We start from the raw sequence: 20,401 nt of genomic DNA, 5'->3' as shown, positions 1-20,401 counted from the left end.
GGGAGCAGAACACACACACACACACACACACAATGGTATAAAGTAAGTTTAATTGAAGAAGGTTTGAACGATGTAGTGTTAAGTTGGGAAGGATCCTATTGTGAAATGGCATACAGATACACCCTCACATTCACACATGGCAGAGAGGGAGGGGTCATGAACTGAATATGTCTATCATGTTGTGTAAGGTAACAGGTGACACCATCTTAACAGTAACTGGAGGATGGCCTGTTCAAAGAGCGCTGGTAGCCCGACACCTTTACAATGAACAGGACACACTACATCGGTCTGTGTAGCGTCCGCTCCTCTCTCAGAATGAATACGTCACCTGGAAGGGATGAGAAAATCTAGAAGACTTCGGCCCATTCAACACTTGCCTTATTCAGGGCCTTTGATATGTTTAAATATGGTCTAGTATCTGGTACAGCTTGGCGATACAGGCGTGGGATGTGAGTTTGTTGTATGTGGTGTTTGTGTTTTTATTGCATGTTTTACCAGATGTCCTGGGAAGTACAGTAATCAACTGTAAATCATGACTTCGGAGGACAATTTGCCGGCCCCTACTTTTATAAAAGGCATTTTCGGCTTGAGGTTCTAGTGGGATTTTAGTTTGTTAGGGTTTAGGTTAGGGTTCTAATGGGATTTTAGTTTGTTAGGGTTAAGTTTAGGGTTCTAATGGGATTTTAGTTTGTTAGGGTTTAGGTTACGATTTAGAGAAAACATGCTGGTTCTCACAAATATGGAAATACAAATGTATGTGTGTGTGTGCAGGTGCTTGGTTACACCATGTTGTTGCGATTAACTGCCATCAGGAAGGACTTTCAAAGGTTGTCAGATGGTTGTAAAATAACACCCAGATGATTGTGTGTTTGTGGGGGTTAAAAAATGTATTAACTGTATTCGCTATTATGCCTATTACAGATGTGAGCAATTGTTTTGAGGTTATGTTTCTTGTTGAGTACTGAGCAGAGGCCATGTAGCAACATGTTAATATAAACACTAACTATTACCTAGAAGGATTAGGATTTGACAGACAGACATACAGACAGACAGGACAGATGTTCTACAACGATACTGCTACTAAATCTACTGTATCAGTTGCCACTGCAATATGAGAGACTCATTGTTCTACGATACTGTGTTGGCTGTTGCCTTTATAAGTTATTGTTGCCTTTGTTACGTTATTATATTTCTAAATATTTGCTGGCATTTCCTCATTCCATCCTGCTTCCAATTCAAGCGACGCTTTTACTTACACTAAACGTGTTCATTAGCTGTTAGTATTGCAGTGCATCCCTGTTTGTGATTGTGGCCTTTCTTCCAGGGAGCTACTTTTGGTAACTGTTGAGGGAGGTGTTGTGACCTGGGAACGCCTCCATCTGATCGTGGAATGAGAGACGTTTGTCAGATTAGACGGTTAATATTTTTTTTTTTATTGCTGTTGTTTTGAAATGTTTTTATAAGTAACGTAAACGAACCATGGGGAACTTCAGCATTGAGGAAACAAAACCACCACTGACTTGCACACCTGCATTCGCTGCATCTTTTGTCGTAACAGCAGTTACACGCTGCATATTTTACACTGTTTTCCGTAATTACAGGAAAATATTTGACCGAGCTCAAGATAAGAATCACTGTAAATACTGCAAACGCATTTTACTTGTCCCCGCTGTAAATGAGTCACTACGTCTGATATTTCATCCTAAGTCTGTCTCTCAGTGGCACTGCCAAGTTCTAATAGGTGGGTGTAGATGAAGGGCAGGTTATCAGATTCATACAGAGTATTGTACATGGCGGATTGTGTACTGGTAATCACAGTGCTCTAGAGTTACAGCTCGGCCTGGACATTCCACTCACTGACGTTGAGTAGGATCAACACCTTTTTTCAAAGTTGAAAAGCGGAGGGGAGAGGGATTCTGCACCGCAGGGGGTATAGACACACACACACACACACACACACACACACACCCCTCAGGTCCTTGTCACTCACTGCCCTGCTAAGAAGGGGCACAGAAACTTTAAAGCCCCCCCCCCCCAAAAAAAATAATAATAAACGCACACACACACACACACACACTCCAGTGGTTGGTCACTGTAGAGCCGACCCATGTAATTTCACACTGTTGTGCCGTTGGCTGAACGAGATGCTTTTCCAGCCCCTCGGTGTGTAGGACAAAGACCTCCATTGTCTAGGTTGGAGAGACAGAGAGGGGCAGGTGTGTTGTGTTACACTCAAATGCGTCCCCCCCAGCCAGGCTAGAGCCGTGAAATCAGGGTCCCGCGGCGCATTGGTCCCGTCACATGGACACATGCTCGCGTGCGCGAGCATGTGTGCGCGCCCGTGCATGCGTGTGTTCTGTCCATGTGTCAGAGTATCCGCGATGGGTCTGAGAGAGAAACTGCTCTGGCGATGTAGATCGGCGGGTTCACACCTCCGTCTCACCTCTCCCCACCCCAGGTGAAAGGGGGAGGAACACCTGTCAAACAACCACCCATCAACAGGACAGGTGCCCTCCCTCTTTTCACCCGCCTCACCACTCTCCACCCAGAGAAGTGTTTGTTGGCAAACAATCTGGTCCTAATCCTGTGTGAACGCTGACAGACTCAAGATCGTTTCACAGGGCTGAAGGCCGCCACGCACTTTACGCTAACGTGACTGCAGTGTCGCTTTCTCGCGTGTTTCCGTGGACGATTAGGGGTCCTCTGTTTGAGGGCAGGGTGAAGGGGCATTTCTCACCTCTAATAATCTCACCTATAGAAACCCCCCCCCCCCACGTTGACAGGAATGTCCTGCCCAAGACAAAAGACCCTGATGTGAATATGTAAGAGGGTTTATGGCAGTAGGAGGGGTTGATCTGCAATAAATGTGGGAAGAATCTTATGAAAGGCATGCAATTTCTATGACCTTTTTCATCAAGTTCCGATCCATAGTTTAAATCAGAGTTCGATGGCTTAGTACATGGCAATTGGGTGCGGCCGTTGTTCATGCAAATCTGGTGCTCATTGGAGAAAATGTGTAATGTTGAATCCATCAATTATTATGAAGATGAATGTCTTTTGCCCACAACTTGAAATGTTACTTTCCATCTGGTCTTAAAACAAAATGGCAGGGGCATGCACCAGCTGCTCTACTGAAACAGGTAGCCTCCAGCAGCCTACATCTCCTGTATAGCGTAGCTCCCACAACATGCATCCGATACGCTCAGAATTGCACTGCTACTAGCATGAATGTTTTAGCCATATCACATCATGGTTCTAAGGCAACTGGTAACACATAACCCACATGGCCGGGTTCCGAAATTCCATTCAGGCCCCTATTGGTGGTCATAAAACCTCCTTACCCTGCCTTTTCTGTCAGGAACCCCATCCATAGCCACAAGGCCTGTGAATCAACCAAGGCCTGTGTCGCCTTCCCTGCGGGTGGTGAAGGGCTGAACACACCGCACCAGACAATCAATCCCAACAGTCCCCTGCACTCCTGGACCTTGAAACAAGTGGTCCGATCTGATCCTCAGGTAATCGGCGAGCAGGGCATTAAGGGTATGGTGTAAATGAAGCCGGATCTGTCCGATCGGTGATCTAGGTGTTTCTGCATTGTTCCCGGTTAACCCCTTTCTCAGGCGCTCCTCCCTTTTCTTGCTCTTTAAATCCAGATACACTTTTTCTAAGCTTCCCAAAAATGTCAGGCACCTTGACACACACCTATGACAGAAACATCCCTCCCTCCCATACACACACACACACACACACACACACACACACAGGCGACACCCACCCCTCAGCGTGCAAGATTAAACATGAATCAGATTCCTTTCCCGCTCATTGAACAAAAAGCGAGGCAGGCTCACCAGGCTCACACTGTTATTTCAGCTAAATTGATCACAATTCAAAGCCCTCTCATCGTTCTCTGTATAAGTCTCTCTCTCCCGCCCTACTCTCTCATCTGCTCTGAGGTACAACAGACAGGGAAGGACAGGGTCAAGCCTAAAGCCATGGGGTTAGCGTTTACAGGAGAAGGCTGGGGTGGATTTGAGCCTGAAGCCATGGAGGAGTTAATAAAGGCTGGCTCTCCTGGGCCCTGACCGTCTTTACTCTTGCTTTCTGCAGTTCTACTAAAGTAATTGCAGTATAAAGACAGATTGTTTTTCAATCTCATGGTTACTGGTGCATCAGATATACCTTATTAGACTTTATTAACAGGCGAATAAAACAATATCAGTATTGCAATACAAGGATCAAACGCTGAGTTCCCAATAGTTGAGAGTTTCCTTATCCTGGCTATTGTAGAGAGCTGTTCTGCTCAAAGACTTTCATCCCCAAACCAATGAGATGTCTGTGTGTTTTGCAGAATGTCGCTGTAATCTAATAAGTGTTCCTACAGACACCAAGGACATATATAGCCTCCTTACCAGGGGCAGGGAACTAAAACCACTCTGGTGACTCATAATGAGGACATTCCTGAGAGAAAGAGAGAAAGACAGAGTGAGATAAAGAGAGCAAGGGGGAGGGTGGGAGAAAGGGAGGGAGGGGAAAGAGTGACAGAGAGAGGCATAATACAGAGGAGTAGGAATGTCCAGGGAGATTGCTTGGTAATAATATTAGTTACATTCAGTGCCCAATATACAGCCACATGTGGTGAATCGTCTAACCAACTGGGCCTGTGAACAGAGAATTGCTTACAACACATAAAATAAGCTGGATACACTTTAGCACTGTTACAAAGCCTATGATAACGCTCTCTTCCGTATGGAACGTTTCAACCTGGATTTCAGATAAGGTCAAATTAATTATAAAGGATTTCCCAACTCTAGTCACTTAAGTGTCTATCCCATTCATTCTATTTCTACACATTGTCTGCTAAGCAAAGGTTAGCAAGATAACTTTTTTATGAGCACTCAGAGTAATACCTACCTAGGCAGCCCCCCCCCCTCCGCCCCACATGGCTTGTCCCCACCTTGTCATCCTTTCTCCTCCTGTCAGCCATTCTGCTCCTGTCATCCATTAACAAGAGGGTCTACTCCAGGTGTGGTGACCCACCCACCATGTTTACACACAACCTTTCACCTCTGACATCAAAAAGGCTTCCAGGGTTGGGCTACGCTCATATAGAAGGTTAGTGATGTTTTGGGGCTCCTTCCAGTGTCTCTACAAATGACCCTTGACCCAAACTCGGATAGATGTCTGAGAAATGTCTGGCTTACAGTATGGAAATGACTCAGATCTTATGAAAGATGGGCTAACACTGAAAAACATGGACCCAGATTGATAGCAATTGGAGCAAAAAGTGTTTATTTTGTTCTTCTTTGTTCTTTTTTTGTTTTACATTTTTGGTAATGCAAGTATATGAACTAAACGAATGCATAGTCATAACTTGTCATCCTCCATTAGACAGATCTCTCTGTCCTCGGACGCTGTTTGGTTTTGTAACTGATATAAAGCGTCTTTGGGTCCTAGAAAAGCGCTATATAGGTTTAATGTATTATTATTATTTATTAGATCTAGCTATAGCAGTATGACTATAAACAGATTAAGCTTATGTTCCTAGTGAGTCTTGACCAGCCATTTTGGAAACACTCATCTGTAATGCCTCTCTTTCTTTGTCTGACTGTCCCTCTCTGTAGCAGCTGGTTAAGTGCTGTCAGTGTTGGCAGTGGTGGTATTGTGACAGGCCTGGGATACACACCGACACAGCTGGACCAGGGGCTCCCTTTCCTCGCTCTCACACAATTAACCTCTTCTGGCACTCAGCCCTCTTAGAGACCAGCACAAATCTGATTGTTGGATTTAGTGGAAATAGTAGACCCCCTGTGGGCTATATAGAGATACACTTCAGAGAGAAATAGAGAATGTGGCAGAGAGAGAGAAAGTTGGAGCGGTTCAACCAAAAGAGAGAGTTTAAAAAGCCCAACTACGCGACTCCTGTATGGTTCCCTCCAAACGCCAAACCAGTCCTATAAGTGACGCTAGCTGAAGGCCCCCAGGGGGGAGACTGAGTGCGTGCGTGTAGTGGCAAGCCTCAAGCTCTCCCTCGCTCGCTCGCTCTCAGTCCCTCAAAAAGAAGAAAGAGTGAGATGGAGGGGAAATAATGATTTAGCACCAATCACTCCAAATCATTATGGTTGGTCTGAGAGTAGGCAAACAGAAGAGCAATGTTACACTAGATATATATATATCACTGTTCTCCGTGATGCCCTGAGGGCAACACAAACACACTGATTATCACAGAAAGGCTGGCCCTCAGAAACACTTACTGGGGCTTTGACATAGAAATCAGGGACCACACAATTCATAGTCACTGGCTTCTTTTAAGAAGACTACTTCGAATAAAACAACCGAGAGAAGCAGAGGGAGGTTGACAGAGAGATAGAGGAAAAGAGAGAGAGATAGAGGGAAAGAAAGATGAGTTGGAAGGGGTAGAGCTTGTTGAATGCTGAGCTCGTCAGATAAGAGGGATTGTATTACAGTGGGAACACTCAGCCCCTACCCATTCGTCACGGGTGAGGCTGGCTGGAGACAGGAGGGTGTTGAGTCTAGGATGTTAACCTGCGCTATCTAAGAGGATATCAGACTGTCGGGAGTACTGCTTGTTTTGGGAGGGATAGATGAACAATTTCAACCCTTTCTCTGGGTAAACACCTGTTCCTACCCACGCTTCAGACTAAGAGATAACACTTGGTGAAACAAAACGTTTTCGAAACGTGCAGTTTTTATAGGTGAACAGACTGGCAAGGCTTTCTAATTAAATCAGCGTTCAGCGTCACACCACTGTAGCCAGCCAACCATTCAAGTTTCTTTTTGAAAGAAGCAGATCAGACTTAACTAACATCATTGTTTTTTTAGAACAAGAACTCCATTATATAAAAGAGGCTCACTGAGAGATCGATCGAAGACAGAGTATACGTGTGTTGGTGAAGGACTCAGTGGCAAGCTGTCGAGGTTCCTGAGTCAGTGTGTTGGCCATGAGGGACCGTCCTGTCCCATGGGCCTGGGGTGAGGGGTCAGGGCTCCAGTGTTAACAGTTACCTAACATTTGACTTCAGGGTGTCTAGAGTAGTACTGAGGGTTGAGTGTGTGGCCAGAGTATTTGAAAATAAATTATCCACTCATTACTTTAGGTCGCAGAAAATGGAACTTTGAAAACCACAAAAGTGAAGTGCGGCAGGGGGATTTGAGTGGGTGTGTACACGTGTGTGTAAAGCACATTACACTGATTGTCTGTTGGAGGGGGCAGGGGGGGCCCCTAGAGGGACAGCCGGGGGGCAGCGTTGTCAAGGAGACCACAAGAGACCCAACTGTTATGTGCAAATGCGAAAGCAGGGCCCCAGAATGCGGGACACAAGGGGCTAAGGCCCTTTTAAAAAGTCCACCCCTGACCACAACAACTCTGGACACTCAACCGGTCTGTTGTTGCGCAGAAAGACACATGTTGCTGAGATAACAAAAAAAGAGGTTGAGAAGAAAGGCTTCCAAAGGTTTCACTCTTATTAGCCTAAGGAGAAAGGAGTGTGACAGAGGGAAAAAAAGAGGGACAGATTATGAGATGCCTGGCAGTTTGCCATATAGAAGGAACTTGATGCGATTTGAAAGAGCAGCCTTCACAGAAAGACAAACAGCTGTCAATATATGACACCCTTGGAGAGCATTCTCTCATTGGGAAAGGATGTGTCTTACCCACTTACTGCACGACAATAGCCGGCCTCTGAAAAAAAGCAGTGTCTCTCCCAGGGTGGGACTTGTTTGCATTTGGTGTAATCTTTAACGTTAAAGAACAAAGTCTACTGCTGTATGTTTCAGAAGACCTCTTTTACATGTGTCATTTCAGCCTAACTTGCCAATGAACGTAGAAAACCCGCCTAACACTTATTAAAAAGTCTGAATAGACATCACAATATAATAAGCCACAAAAAGCCACTCTTGGTTTAAAGCCAAACAGAATGAAAATCATCCTGTATGAACTGCTGACAAATCAAAGTAAAGAGTAGAGAGCTACTGTATAGAGTTAGCGAATGCATGACAAAGACAAGTGCCGCTGTATTGAACAATGCACTAACCAAAGAGATAAAGGGTCAAAATAAGCATGATAGCAAATAGCTAGATTGATAAATGGCAAACTGCACTTTTGCGGTGAACATAACATTACTGGTTATACAATAGGAGCGCTGGGCACAGTTGCACTTTTAATTAACCTGGGACATCAACCACCACAAACAGTACAAAGCAGCAGAACCAGATCCTCCTACAGCCTCAAGCTGCCACTAAGCACATACAGCCCTACCCTCCACCTCGCTTCAACACAACACGGTCATCTAGTCCACATTCAGTGTTCCAAGCGATATTAAAACTGTAATATTGAGGATCTGTTCCACTTATACTTCTTCCACTTACTCCAATTTGCAAGCAACAAATGGTTTCATGTGACTGGAAAATCAGATGAGCTGTGATTCACCTAATTTAAAATCAACTCTCTCTCATACCATGCAAAGCAAATTACAGCTGAGTAAGCCATGTCGCTACATTTAGAATGCAGCAAACTAAGTCTTTATAACCCTGCTTAATAGAAGGCCGGCACGATAATATGAACAGTGCATTCGCTTTAGGTCATAGGACTTCAACCATTTTCAGCTCAAGCTCTGGAATACATCTGATAGATGGAATGGCTGGGGGGGTCCCCAGGAGAGGGTTGAAGACCTATGCATTAGGTAGTAAGACAGGTCATAACTGGATCTGCCGTTTGTTATAATGGGTCTCTTACCTGATACTGAGACAGTCATGGGTGCCTCCAGCGCTCTGTTGTTATCCAAATCTCGGCTGAGCTTCAGTTCCCCAGTGTCTGCATTCAGCACCAGCAGGTTCAACTCATTCCCCGTCTCAAAACTGTAGTGGAGTTTATCCGATACATCTGGGTCATGGGCTGGAACCTTTCCTATGACCCCCGAGGGGAAACTATTGGACTTGTTGGTCACGTAGTTGTTGAAAATAATCTCAAAGTTCTGCAGAACCGGGTCGTTGTCATTGACGTCGACCAAGCGGATGTGGACCGTGGCCCGGCTGACGAGCGGAGCCGAAGTGGCCTGGACCACAATTACATACTCGGTTCGGGATTCATAGTCGAGATCCGTGAGGGCCGTAAGGTCGCCGTTGAAGATGTCCAGCTGGAAGACCTCAGGGACATTGCCCTCGACAATCTGGTACATGATCTGGGCGTTGGTTCCCTCGTCCGGGTCGGTGGCGCTGATCCGAGCCACGATTGAACCGACAGGACTGTTCTCCTCGACAAGGATGAACAGCTCGTCCTTCTCAAACACTGGGGCATTGTCATTAATATCCAGTACAGACACCTGGATGTCAACTGCTGCTTTCAGAGGGGGAATCCCTTTATCCACAGCGAAGGCCTTCAAGGTATAGACAGGGACATTCTCTCGGTCCAGCTTCCTGGCTGTTCTGATGATCCCAGAGTAGGGCTCGATGAAGAAGTCCCCATCTCCATCATCTCCACCCTGGAAGGTGTAGCTGAGCCTGCCGTTGGTCCCGGAGTCTCTGTCCGAGGCGGATATCTGGAGCACACTGGTGTAGATGGGTGCGTCCTCAAACACGGTCCCCTGGTACATGTCCCGCAGGAACTGCGGCGTGTTGTCGTTGGCATCCAGGATAATAATCTCCACATAGGTGGTGTCAGACTTCTGAGGAATGCCGTTGTCCCTGGCGATGATGGCCAGCGTGTACGACGCATGGTCCTCGTAGTCAATCTCCATCTGTGTAGTGATGGCGCCCGTGTCGGGGTCGATCTTAAACTGGGGCACGTTGTCTTCCATGATGTAGGTAATGCGAGCGTTCTCACCCGTGTCCTCGTCCGTGGCGCTGATGATGACCACGGTGGAGCCCACGGGCCGGTCCTCACTAATCATCACCTGGTAGTTGGCGCTCTGGAACACGGGACGGTGTGTGTTGGCGTCCGTGACATTGATGAATACCTGTGTCGTGTCGTACCGCGTGCCGTCCGAGGCCGTCACCGTCAGGACGTATTGGCGCTCCTGTTTGTAGTCTAGAGGTAGCGCCAGGGTGATGAGCCCGCCTCCACTCTGACTGGTGATGGCGAAGCGGTTCCGGGTGTTTCCGCTAGAGATCTGATAGGTTACAACACTGTTGACATCCCTGTCGACTGCTGTCACCGTCAACACACTGGTCCCTACCACAGCGTCCTCATTAATCTTCAGAGAATACACCTTCTCCGTGAAGGTTGGGATGTTATCGTTCACATCCAGGACTGTGATGCTCACGCTAGCCGAAGATGACATCACAGGAATCCCACAATCCCTGGCTTCTACGCCGAAGGTGTAGAACTCTGTGGTTTCCCTGTCGAGCTCCGCAGCGACTGTGATCCACCCGGTGCTGTTGTTGACGGTGAAGGGAAAACCTGGGGAGGTGTCGGTGAGATGATACTCCAGCCGTGCGTTGTCCCCGGAGTCGGCGTCTATAGCCTGTATATGGATCACGGAGTAGCCGATGGCCACGTTCTCCAGCACCGTGGCCTGGAACGGCGTGCTGACGAACATCGGAGCGTTGTCGTTGACGTCAACCACCTGTATCACCACCATCCCTGTCCCATTGATCAGAGGAGGCCGGCCTCCATCTTGGGCTTTAATTCTCAAATTATACTCCCTAATCATTTCATAGTCCAGGGGATTGATGACGTCGATGACCCCAGTGGGGGAGTGGATGTAGAACTGTCCCTTCACATTCCCACTGATGATGCTGTAGTGGACCTTAGCGTTGTTTCCCTCGTCCTTGTCCGTGGCCTCCACTTGGATGACTTTGGTGTTGACCGCCACGTTCTCTGGAACCTGGACCACGTATCGTTTCTCACTGAACTGGGGGTAGTTGTCGTTCTCGTCCTCTACTGAGATATTGACAGTGGCAGTGGCGCTCCGTGGCCCTGGGTCCTTCCCCTGGTCGTTGGCTTCCACGATAAGCTGATATTGCGACATTGTCTCTCTGTCGGGTCTCTCTCTGATCCTCACCAGCCCATTACGAGGGTCGATCTCGAAACCTGCGTTGACTCCGTCGCCATTTACGATCTTGTAGATCATATTCGCGTTGGAGGGCGCGTCTCCGTCTGTTGCCCTGATGGTCATGACCTCAAAGCCCACCTCTACGTTCTCTCGTATGCTTACCCGGTATTCCGTCTGCTCAAACACAGGCCCATGGTCATTGGTGTCACTGACAGTAACTGTGAGGTAAGACGTGGCTGAGCGTTGTGGGGAACCATTGTCAGTTACCATAACTTTGAAGACATGCGTGTCTTTGACCTCCCTGTCTAAAGGCTGCACGGTGGTTATAGCCCCTGTCTGAGGGTTTATAAGGAAAAAGTCGTTTGATCTGCTGTCAAAGAGAGCCTCCATTCCATACTCTATTCTACCAGCCTCTCCATCATCCGGATCGGTGGCCTTAAGTGTGATGACACGAGTACCTGCTGGTTCATTTTCAGGGACAGAGACCTGGTAGTTAGGGAGTTGAAATTGGGGAGGTGTGTTCACATTTCTACGTTTTCGGTGATTCCATTTGTAAGGCAAAATCTGAACACTGGGTGACGATATTGGCTTATGCCCCTCTCCGTCCACTGTCGCCAAGCGCAACCTTACGCACGCAGAGACGCGGACGCTCCCGTCACTCAGAGAATGCAGTGCACAATGCAAATTCAACTCGCTCCGTTCCCCGCGCCTCACACAGTAATCATTTTCCAACAATACATTCCCGTGTTTACAAACTACTTTTAAGCCTTCCCCAGTAGTACATGATAAGGAAGATAAAGTGGTATTCCGAGTAAAAGCAGGCAACCATTCTGTTACATTCAAGAGCATATTACCTGCGGATAAGCAGGAAGTTGCTTCCAGTTTGGAAAGGTTAACGATGTGAATGTCGGGCTTACCTATTGTACTCTTTCTTTTGTATTTGATAAAACAGTCTTGTCCATGCACAAATATATTGAAATGTGTCAAAACAAAGTTTTCAGATGTCAAAGAGCCTGTCCTGATATAGACAGGCACCGGGTTCTTCATTAAACGCGCACAATCCACTTTTCGGGACAGAAGGAGAACCCCTTCTTGCCATTCTACTTGTAAAAAGTTCTGAATGTATTTAGGAGTTAAAGTCCTGTCGATTTTATAAGTCCAATCCGACCCCAGCGATAAATTTGCCAAAACGGCCCCAGGTTGTAAAGTTTCCGAAAGGTGCAGCTCGAAACATCCAAGCAACCGCACATTGAATAATACACAAACCCAGATCCAATACCTCGATAATTCCATGGTGTAAAACTCCAACAAATCCCATTAAACTTCATCGAAACACCTACAGAAAAAAATTAACTCGCTCTCCCAACAATTCGTTTTTCTTTTATCCTTCATGGTGACATTTTAAAGTGGAAAAATACACTTTGTATCCATATCCATAGAGCGCAGACGTCTCATTCCACGGACAAGTTTTAAATGACTACAAAATGGCTCCGCGGCTCCCCTCCTCCGTGAGGAAATTAGCATAAACCTGCTGTTCCCTCACCGGGGACACTTTCGCAGGGGGCTTTCTCATTGAGATTCGGAAGTGTCCTGAGCTGATAACAATTGCGCCTCTGGACCGTTGTTATAACACCACAGATCGAGAGTTAACACGTGCATTGTGTGTTTGAGGGCCGCTAGAATTTTGTCATAAAACAAGTATTATTGCCTTTTTAACCAATGTCTTGACATGAAGGCGTGGGTAGGTCAGCTTAAGAGGTTTTCATCTCGGAAAAAGGCACATTGTTTCAGAGATGCCTCTGACCACTGTCCCATGAAAATATCCTCAAAATGATATACCTATTGGAAAAATTAAATTTTTCTGGTCAGTCAATTGCTATTGTAGGAGTTAGAACTTGACAAATCAATTCTGAATATATTAAAAAGTTCATTAAGTCCAGGTGTGTTGGATAATTATTACTGACAACTATTCTTGCTATTTTATCCATTATATAATGCTGTCAGAATACCATGAAAATCATCAATTGGAAAATCTATAGATTATATTTCAAAGCTTCTTCCATGTCCTATATCACACAAATATTTTAATATGGCATACATAATGTAGCCTTGTGATGGTGAGATTTTTGCACTGTTTGTGTTTAATGGCACTTTTACTCATTTACAACTTTTTTACACCAATGGAAATCATATCACTGTAAAATGAAGGTATGCACAAGAGTAAAATGAACTTAAATGAGATGAATATTTACATGTTGCCATCTGAAACAACAGATGGAAAATGTATGGAAGGGTCAGTATAGTCTGTGTGAGTGTACCCCCTTGTGGCAATAGTGGAAGAGAACATGGAACAGCAACTTCACTGAGGTTTTCCATTAGCCAGACAAACACAATAAAACACTTACTATATGAAATGTGATCACTTGGTCATCATTTCAGAATTACATTTAATCTCTATTTACATGGTGTATATTTAAAGTAGTCCAAAAGAGGTGAAATTACACCACAGTAAAAGGCACTCAATAATAAAATATATTTCACATTTTCTAGTGCCCTACAGTAGAACAGACTTTTGGACCAGTGTTTCGAGGCTAGTGGACCGGGTCCACGGGCAGCAGTGTGACTACGAGGTGTTGATAGGTCTAAGTGGAGAGAGAACAGTTCTGGTCTAGGTCCCTATCCAGGAAGTCTCTCAGCTTCAGCTGACTGGTTTTGGTGTCTTCTCATTGGCCACAGAGGCTCCCTTAACAAGGTCTCGTCCCTGTTGCAACGTGTGTTCGGTGGGGCCAAGGCGGACGATCTTCCCACTGCCCAGACACTCGTCCCCCTTGTAGAGCACAGCAAACTGGGGAGAGAGAAGTGACTAAGTAGAGGAGCAGACCACTGGCGGAAGCTATTCACCCAATGTCCCCTGAGGTAGATGAAATGGCCATAGAAAAGTTACTGTACATTACTGGGACACATTGATTCCGGGTGTTGAAGCCCGTTGCCCTTTGACCTAAACTCTAAGTTTGCTCTCTCATGCATGCATGCGCGTGCGCACACGCACGCACGCACACACACACACACACACACACACACACACACAGACACACAGACACACACACACACACCTCTATTCATCTACGCTCAGGCTGGCATCAAGCCCAGAGCTTCAAGACAAATGTGTCTCGGCCATATTGTTTTCACAGAGCAGTGGGTTATGGGATAGAACACGAAGAAAGGACGCAATCCAAGCGTGGACGAGGCTCTTTGTACCCCAACTTGAGTCCGGAGTAATCCCTGTCAGGGAAACCGGCGACACACTGGAGCAGCTGGCTAGGTCTGTTGGGCCAACGACAGGCTTGTGTTCACTGGCTAATCAGGACCTAAATAAATAATACTGTGGCCCTAACACACCAGCTCATGCAGATGAATTAAAACCACTGTACCGCTACATGACTTGGCACAAGTCCTAAAGACAGAGCTAACGCCAATTAACGGATCTTAACTGGCTTGAAAAAGTATTACAAAAACTTGCCCTTAGAAGGCACATAAACAAACTGTTCGGATTGCAAAAGTGAGACAAGCAGCTTGACAGTTTCATGAAACAGGAATCAAAAGATAAATTACCTGGCCAGGTGTGAGTGCTCTGATTGGCCGAGACAGCATAATCCAGACAGAGCCATCCATGTTTAAAGTCACAGTACAAGGAACTGAAATACACACACTGTGTTATCACATTGTCCCAAATACTTAATTAAATAATAATTATTAATATTTTCATTAACTGTAGCCGGTTTTCAAGCAATGTGCGGTATATGTACTGTTAATGGCAATTAATAAAAAATGGAGTTTGACCCTAATGTGTCATGGGACTCACTGAGAGGCATCTGGTGGATGAAGCGGAAGTGACACTCCATCATTTTAGTCTGGATCAGCTCAGTGGGAGGGTCCTCCGTTATCCAATGAAAACGGTCAGTTCGCAACGTGTCTCTAAACAGTGCCGGGTGATTGGTGGTCGCACCCTGATGTTAGAGAGCTTACAATCAGACTACCATTCAAAACGAACAGCGAAGGGGAAAAAAACTGTGAAGGAGCCAGGAGATCCACTACAGTGAGGCGGGTTGGGACTGGTGGCCGCTAATCATAACAGTGTTGACATGGTAGAACACTTACCACAAACACTTCTCCAGTAGTGATGTCTTTGTCCACGACAAACCATGCGTCCAACTGCCCACCAATCCTGGCCCTCTGTCCTAGTGTCAAGGTGAACCAACCTAAAGAGACCAACGGATAAGCAGTACTATTTACAGATAAAGCAGGAACATACGAGGTAACACACAAGGTACAACTGAGGATATGACAGCAGCACCTTTATGTTGACCCATGATCTTCCCATTGTCAATGGAGACAAAGTTCCCTGGCTTGGGATCTAAATACTGACAAGAACAAGATGCAAATGTTGTTAATACATTTCCATACATGTTTATTCATGACTAGGTAAAGTCCATCGAAATAATTAACTTAAAACAGTTCATGTTATGTGTATTTTCATTCCGTACCTCTAGAATGAAATCCTCAAAGTTCCTCTCTCCAATAAAACAGATCCCCATACTCTGGGAACAGATAATCAGTATTGCCATAAAGACCCCTACATTTTGACATTGTAAGTCACAGCAATCTATTTAAATACAGCAAACTATGTAAATACAGCATAATTAGCATTAAAGCTAAACAACAAGGGAGGTTTATCTATCTATGTATTCAGTTACCTCTTTCTTTCTCAGGACATGATGGAAGCCAGCCTCAGCTGCCATCTTCTTCACATAGTCTTTGGTGAGTCCTGATAGGGGAAAGACTGTATGACGCAATGCATCCTGGGAGATCTGGCTGAGAAAGAATGTCTGGTCCTTAAAACGGTCTGCTCCCTGGTACAACCTCACCGCTTCAACACAGAAAACAAAGTGTTAAAATACTGGGCCACCAATACAATGAGAGTCTTATAATAGAAATCCCTATATTGTCAACACAGGGTTGTACTTAATACAAATTGTAAGAATGTCTCTAAATAAATCACGTCTTGGTGTGATAAATGCACTGAAAGAGTGGGTTGTTCTTACGGTTCCTGATCTCAAAGCGGTCTCTGAACACATGTTTAGGGGTAGGAGCTACAAGTCTCTGTTGGAACACATCGTCATCCTCCTGTGACGTCCTGGCATAGTGGCCAGTCGCTATGGCATCAGCACCTGGTGGGGAGATAATCAACAAGAATATTTACTTTTTTTGTACATGCTCAGTCTCTTTAATTGTACTTGATATAATTTTGATCATGTTTTATAATGCTATGCATACTAATATTACTGTGAATTATTGGTTTATTAGGAGACATACCCAAGGAGTTGATGGCATACTTGTAGAAATGATTGAATTTGATATATTTGTTGCATAGAATGTCTGGGTTCGGTGTCCTACCCTGCTCATATTCATTTAAAAGATTGCTAAAGAGAGTAGACGGAGACAAGAGAGTATAAGAAAGAGAACGAAAATTGACATACGTACGCTTCAATTATTGTAACCTTGACACCAAACGAATTCTAACAAATTTCAGTTAACGTGAGTGAAAAGCAGACTGCAAGTCTTTTTAATCATACAGATGACACAATCATCTACCCACGTGAACACTTCGTGCCAGTACTCTTTGACATAAGAAACTTTATGGAAGGGTATGTCAAGATTCTGGCACACTTTGTAGGCGTCTTCGCAGTCCCTTTCCGAAGAACACACACCCATTTCATCCAGGGAATCCCAGTTCTTCATAAAAACTCCAGTAACGTGGTACCCTGTGACGTAAACCCGTTACAAACATCCCTACACACACATTAATAAGACATTCCCAATTTAATCGTCTAAATACATTTTGGAAAGCTAACTACTGGTATCAACACACGTGAGTACTGTACGACAGAGAAATAATATCTCACCTCTTTTTCGGAGCAACAAAGCCGCGACAGAGCTGTCAACTCCACCAGACATCGCGCAAACAACATGTCTAACTACGCCCATAATTTTATTATTTATTCACTATGTTAATATATGTTCATTTGTTGTACAATAAGCTCACTAATTCATTTTTGTCCTGATATAATCAAGTTTCGGTCCGTCTCAAAACCATGCCCGACTAGTAAAAAAACGTTCCGTAAAATAGGATCCGTACTCTTGTTTCAGACGTCGTAGAATAACTGTAACACACTGTAACATTTTTCTCAGTTATTCTGCTCCGTGAAGTGTCGAAAATTATTGGCATATTTTTAGAAATTAAAAAGGTACGTGAAATAGAATTATTTAACATAACATATACACCTACACCTATAATTATATAAATGTATTTGAATGTATGTCTGCTATAGGCAAAAACTGCGTGTTTGTATGTCTGTTGTAAATTCCACCAACGATAACAAACTTGTTTGTAACGAAATCAGCCTTTTCCAAATACATTTTTTATCCCAAAAATATTTTGCCATGTCTTAAATAGCAGAAGAATGAAAAAGTATGCAGAATTTATTTGGCAATGTAGGTCATCAGAGGATAATCCTAGCTGTCTATGCAAATGCAATTACTGTCTTGGATTAACCAAACGGTTAATCAAAACCTGTTTGATAGAACTTTGCGGTCGTGCATCCAGCATGGGGGATGTGACAATGTCAGTGAAATCCATTACCCTGGATCTGCTGAGAGATGCCAGAGAGACTGTGAGGACCAGTCCACTGAGAGTCATCAACACACCCATGATCCCATGGTGCCAAACAACACTACCGCTCAACATCCCCTGTAATATTCACATCAAACTGGAGAACATGCAGAGAACTGGTACACTTGTGTATTAATAGTAGGCAGGTACATTTACATTACAATACTGTACAATGTTAAATTACCTGCATAATGAGATTCCAAAAAAACTCTTTATTTGCCTTGCCCTTCATTGACTTTGCTGAATGATACTTCATTGAGAAAAATGGGTACTGGGTTAATGGGTTGTTTGGTTGTCCCATCTAGTTATTGTATAATTAATTGTCTGCTGAAAGTCTAAAATAAAAAATAAAAAACAAGTGCTATTGTGTGGTAGATGTAGGAATTGAGATTGTTTACGTTGGACATTGAGGGTAATGAAATAATATCAGTTTCTGTCATTGCATTAATTGCCAGGTTCATTTAAGATAAGAGGAGTGGCAAACCAGTTCGCCAGGAGACCAAAAGGTGGCAATTTTGTCACCATGTCTGCAGGGAACTATGGGAAGTCATTTGCATATGCCTCTAAACACTATGGTTCCAAAGGGAAAGTGTTGATGCCAGAAACAGCCCCCATATCCAGAGCAACACTCATACAAGTATGGTTCTTGTTTCCTATTCACCTCTTATGTCTTTAGTTGTTTCATTTGGAATTGTACATCTGAAAATAACACAGCAGGGAGTTTTTGGAAACAGTTGCTGTGTTCTCCTGCCAGAGCTTTGGATGTGATGTGGAACGGGTGCCGATGACCTGTCTGATGAACGTGGTGAATCGTTGTGTCCAGGAAAGCAACATGACATTCCTCCACCCATACGATGACTCGGATTTAATCGCAGGACATGCAAGGTACTCAATAGTTGACAATTAGCTCAATCCAGGCCTTTTCTGAGGCAAAAGTAAATGTGTGTTCCTCTCTCCAGTCTGGGTTTTGAGGTACTGGAGCTGATGCCTCAGCCTGATGTGGTGGTAATATGCTGTGGAGGAGGCGGTCTGCTTGCTGGAGTAGCTGCTGCCATTAAACTGTCTGGGTGTGAGAAGACCAGGATCTATGGAGTAGAGCCAGAAGGAGGTATGTAACACCTATTTGGTAAACCTAGACAATAAGGCAGGGCTTTGTACTTTTAATACACCACTTATAGGTGAATTTATAGTGGTTCAACTCAACATTTTGGGACGATATACTGAGTGTTGAGGTACATATTACCATTAGTTTTATCCTCAATTTCCTGTCTTAGCCTGCACCATGTACAAAAGTTTCATTGAGAAGAAACCTGTTGGCATGGACAGCAAAAGCATTGCATCTGGACTGGCTCCACCTTTCGCAGGTAAAGTACATCTAAGAGGAGGAGACTTAGTTAAATCCAAACCAATCAAAACAATGTTGTCTTCACCTGGATTAAAACATAATCACCCAAGTAAATCTAGGACAATTGACCTAACTCACTGATGCGGCGTGTACCATAAGACACACAACTCTTTTTTTTAGGTTAGTTAATTTCTTTATTTATTCAAGGAAAACCAACTCGATTGCAGGGGTACCATATTTACATCCAAACACTTTTGTGTCACTCCCAGGCACCTTGCCCTATGAGTTGTGCCAACGTTATGTTCAGGACATTGTTCTGGTGAATGATGAGGAGATCAAGGCTGCGGTGTCAACCCTGTACGGTGCGGGGCTCCTGGTGGAGCCGTCCGGGTGCGCAGCGTTCGCCGCCATCGCTAACGACCGAATCCCTGACATCGCTGGGAGGAATGTGGTGGTTATCCTGAGTGGTGGAAATATTGGCCAAGACGAGCTCACGAACTTCCTTGATTAAATGGTTTGAACAGTGAGAGACAGAATAACAAAAAAAACAACAGAAAAACGCATGTCAAAAATTTTATAAATTGATTTGCATTTTAATGAGTGAAATAAGTATTTGACAGGTCTTTTGTGTTTCTTCCATATGCGTATAATCGCACCAACTGTTGTCACCTTCTCACCAAGCTGCTTGGCGATTGTCTTTTAACCCATTCCAGCCTTGTGTAGGTCTACAATCTTGTCCCTGACATCCTTGGACAACTCTTTGGTCTTGGCCATGGTGGAGACTTTGGAATCTGCTTAATTGATAACAAGCTGAGATTAGAAGCACTCCCTTTAAGAGTGTGGTCCTAATCTCAGCTTCGTTACCTGTATAAAAGACACCTGGGAGACAGAAATCTTTCTGATTGAGAGGGGATCAAATATTTATTTCACTCATTAAAATGCAAATCAATTTATCACATTTTTTATGGGTTTTTCTGGATTCTTTTGTTGTTATTCTGTATCTCACTGTTCAAATAAACCTACCATTAAAATTATAGACTGATCATTCCTTTGTCAGTGGGCAAATGTACAAAATCAGCAGGGGTTTAATTATTTTTCCCCTCGCTGTATATATGTATAGTTAGGGGAAATTAGGCAGTATCATTTATCTTCATTGAATATCAGAGAATGAATATTAGAACTATATTCATTTTTTGTCTGGATTCGACTTTTTATACTCTGATGTTATATTTTTTGTATTTTCATATCCATACTACATAGCAATCATTTGATCAGGTGATTCTAATGTTTTCTCAATTCTATTATCAGAATCTGAAT

The 20,401-nt window shown here is 44.3% G+C and overlaps 3 protein-coding genes across 9 annotated transcripts in view; 1 reads left to right on the top strand and 2 right to left on the bottom strand.

Moving 5' to 3' along the window:
- celsr1a (cadherin EGF LAG seven-pass G-type receptor 1a) overlaps positions 1-12,492 on the bottom strand; it is a 78,717-nt gene extending 66,225 nt beyond the window's left edge. For 3 of the 4 annotated variants that reach the window (XM_020042893.3, XM_020042894.3, XM_020042895.3), the window contains exon 1: positions 8,753-12,491. In XM_020042893.3, the coding sequence (XP_019898452.2) occupies positions 8,753-12,302 (3,550 nt within the window). In that variant the 5' untranslated portion in view covers positions 12,303-12,491. Of the gene's footprint in view, positions 1-8,752 lie in introns of all 4 variants that reach the window. The other variant, XM_013140127.4, reaches the window with a different exon arrangement.
- A 900-nt stretch (positions 12,493-13,392) lies between these two features.
- On the bottom strand, positions 13,393-17,206 carry trmu (tRNA 5-methylaminomethyl-2-thiouridylate methyltransferase). The gene is made up of 11 exons (XM_010900785.5): positions 16,973-17,206; positions 16,666-16,831; positions 16,383-16,489; positions 16,112-16,237; positions 15,764-15,936; positions 15,554-15,607; positions 15,364-15,430; positions 15,168-15,268; positions 14,872-15,016; positions 14,622-14,704; positions 13,393-13,854 (listed from the first exon to the last, which is right to left on the bottom strand). The coding sequence occupies exons 1-11, from the start codon at positions 17,052-17,054 to the stop codon at positions 13,708-13,710; spliced, it is 1,251 nt and encodes a 416-aa protein (XP_010899087.1). The 5' UTR covers positions 17,055-17,206; the 3' UTR covers positions 13,393-13,707.
- Positions 17,207-17,211: 5 nt separating this feature from the next.
- Positions 17,212-19,662, top strand: srr (serine racemase). 4 transcript variants are annotated; one of them, XM_020042995.2, is made up of 7 exons: positions 17,212-17,314; positions 17,652-17,858; positions 18,195-18,376; positions 18,494-18,624; positions 18,699-18,847; positions 19,014-19,103; positions 19,354-19,662. In XM_020042995.2, the coding sequence occupies exons 2-7, from the start codon at positions 17,675-17,677 to the stop codon at positions 19,593-19,595; spliced, it is 978 nt and encodes a 325-aa protein (XP_019898554.2). In that variant the 5' UTR covers positions 17,212-17,314; positions 17,652-17,674; the 3' UTR covers positions 19,596-19,662. The 4 variants fall into 4 exon arrangements, with proteins under 4 accessions (XP_019898554.2, XP_010899082.1, XP_019898555.2 ...); XM_010900780.3 differs by lacking the exon at positions 19,014-19,103; XM_020042996.3 differs by lacking the exon at positions 17,212-17,314 and having other exon boundaries at positions 17,766-17,881.
- The last annotated feature ends 739 nt before the right edge of the window (positions 19,663-20,401 follow it).

This window comes from Esox lucius, chromosome 23 (genome assembly GCF_011004845.1).
Source record: "Esox lucius isolate fEsoLuc1 chromosome 23, fEsoLuc1.pri, whole genome shotgun sequence".
NCBI lineage: Eukaryota > Metazoa > Chordata > Actinopteri > Esociformes > Esocidae > Esox > Esox lucius.
This window is presented reverse-complemented; position numbering and strand designations above follow the sequence as displayed.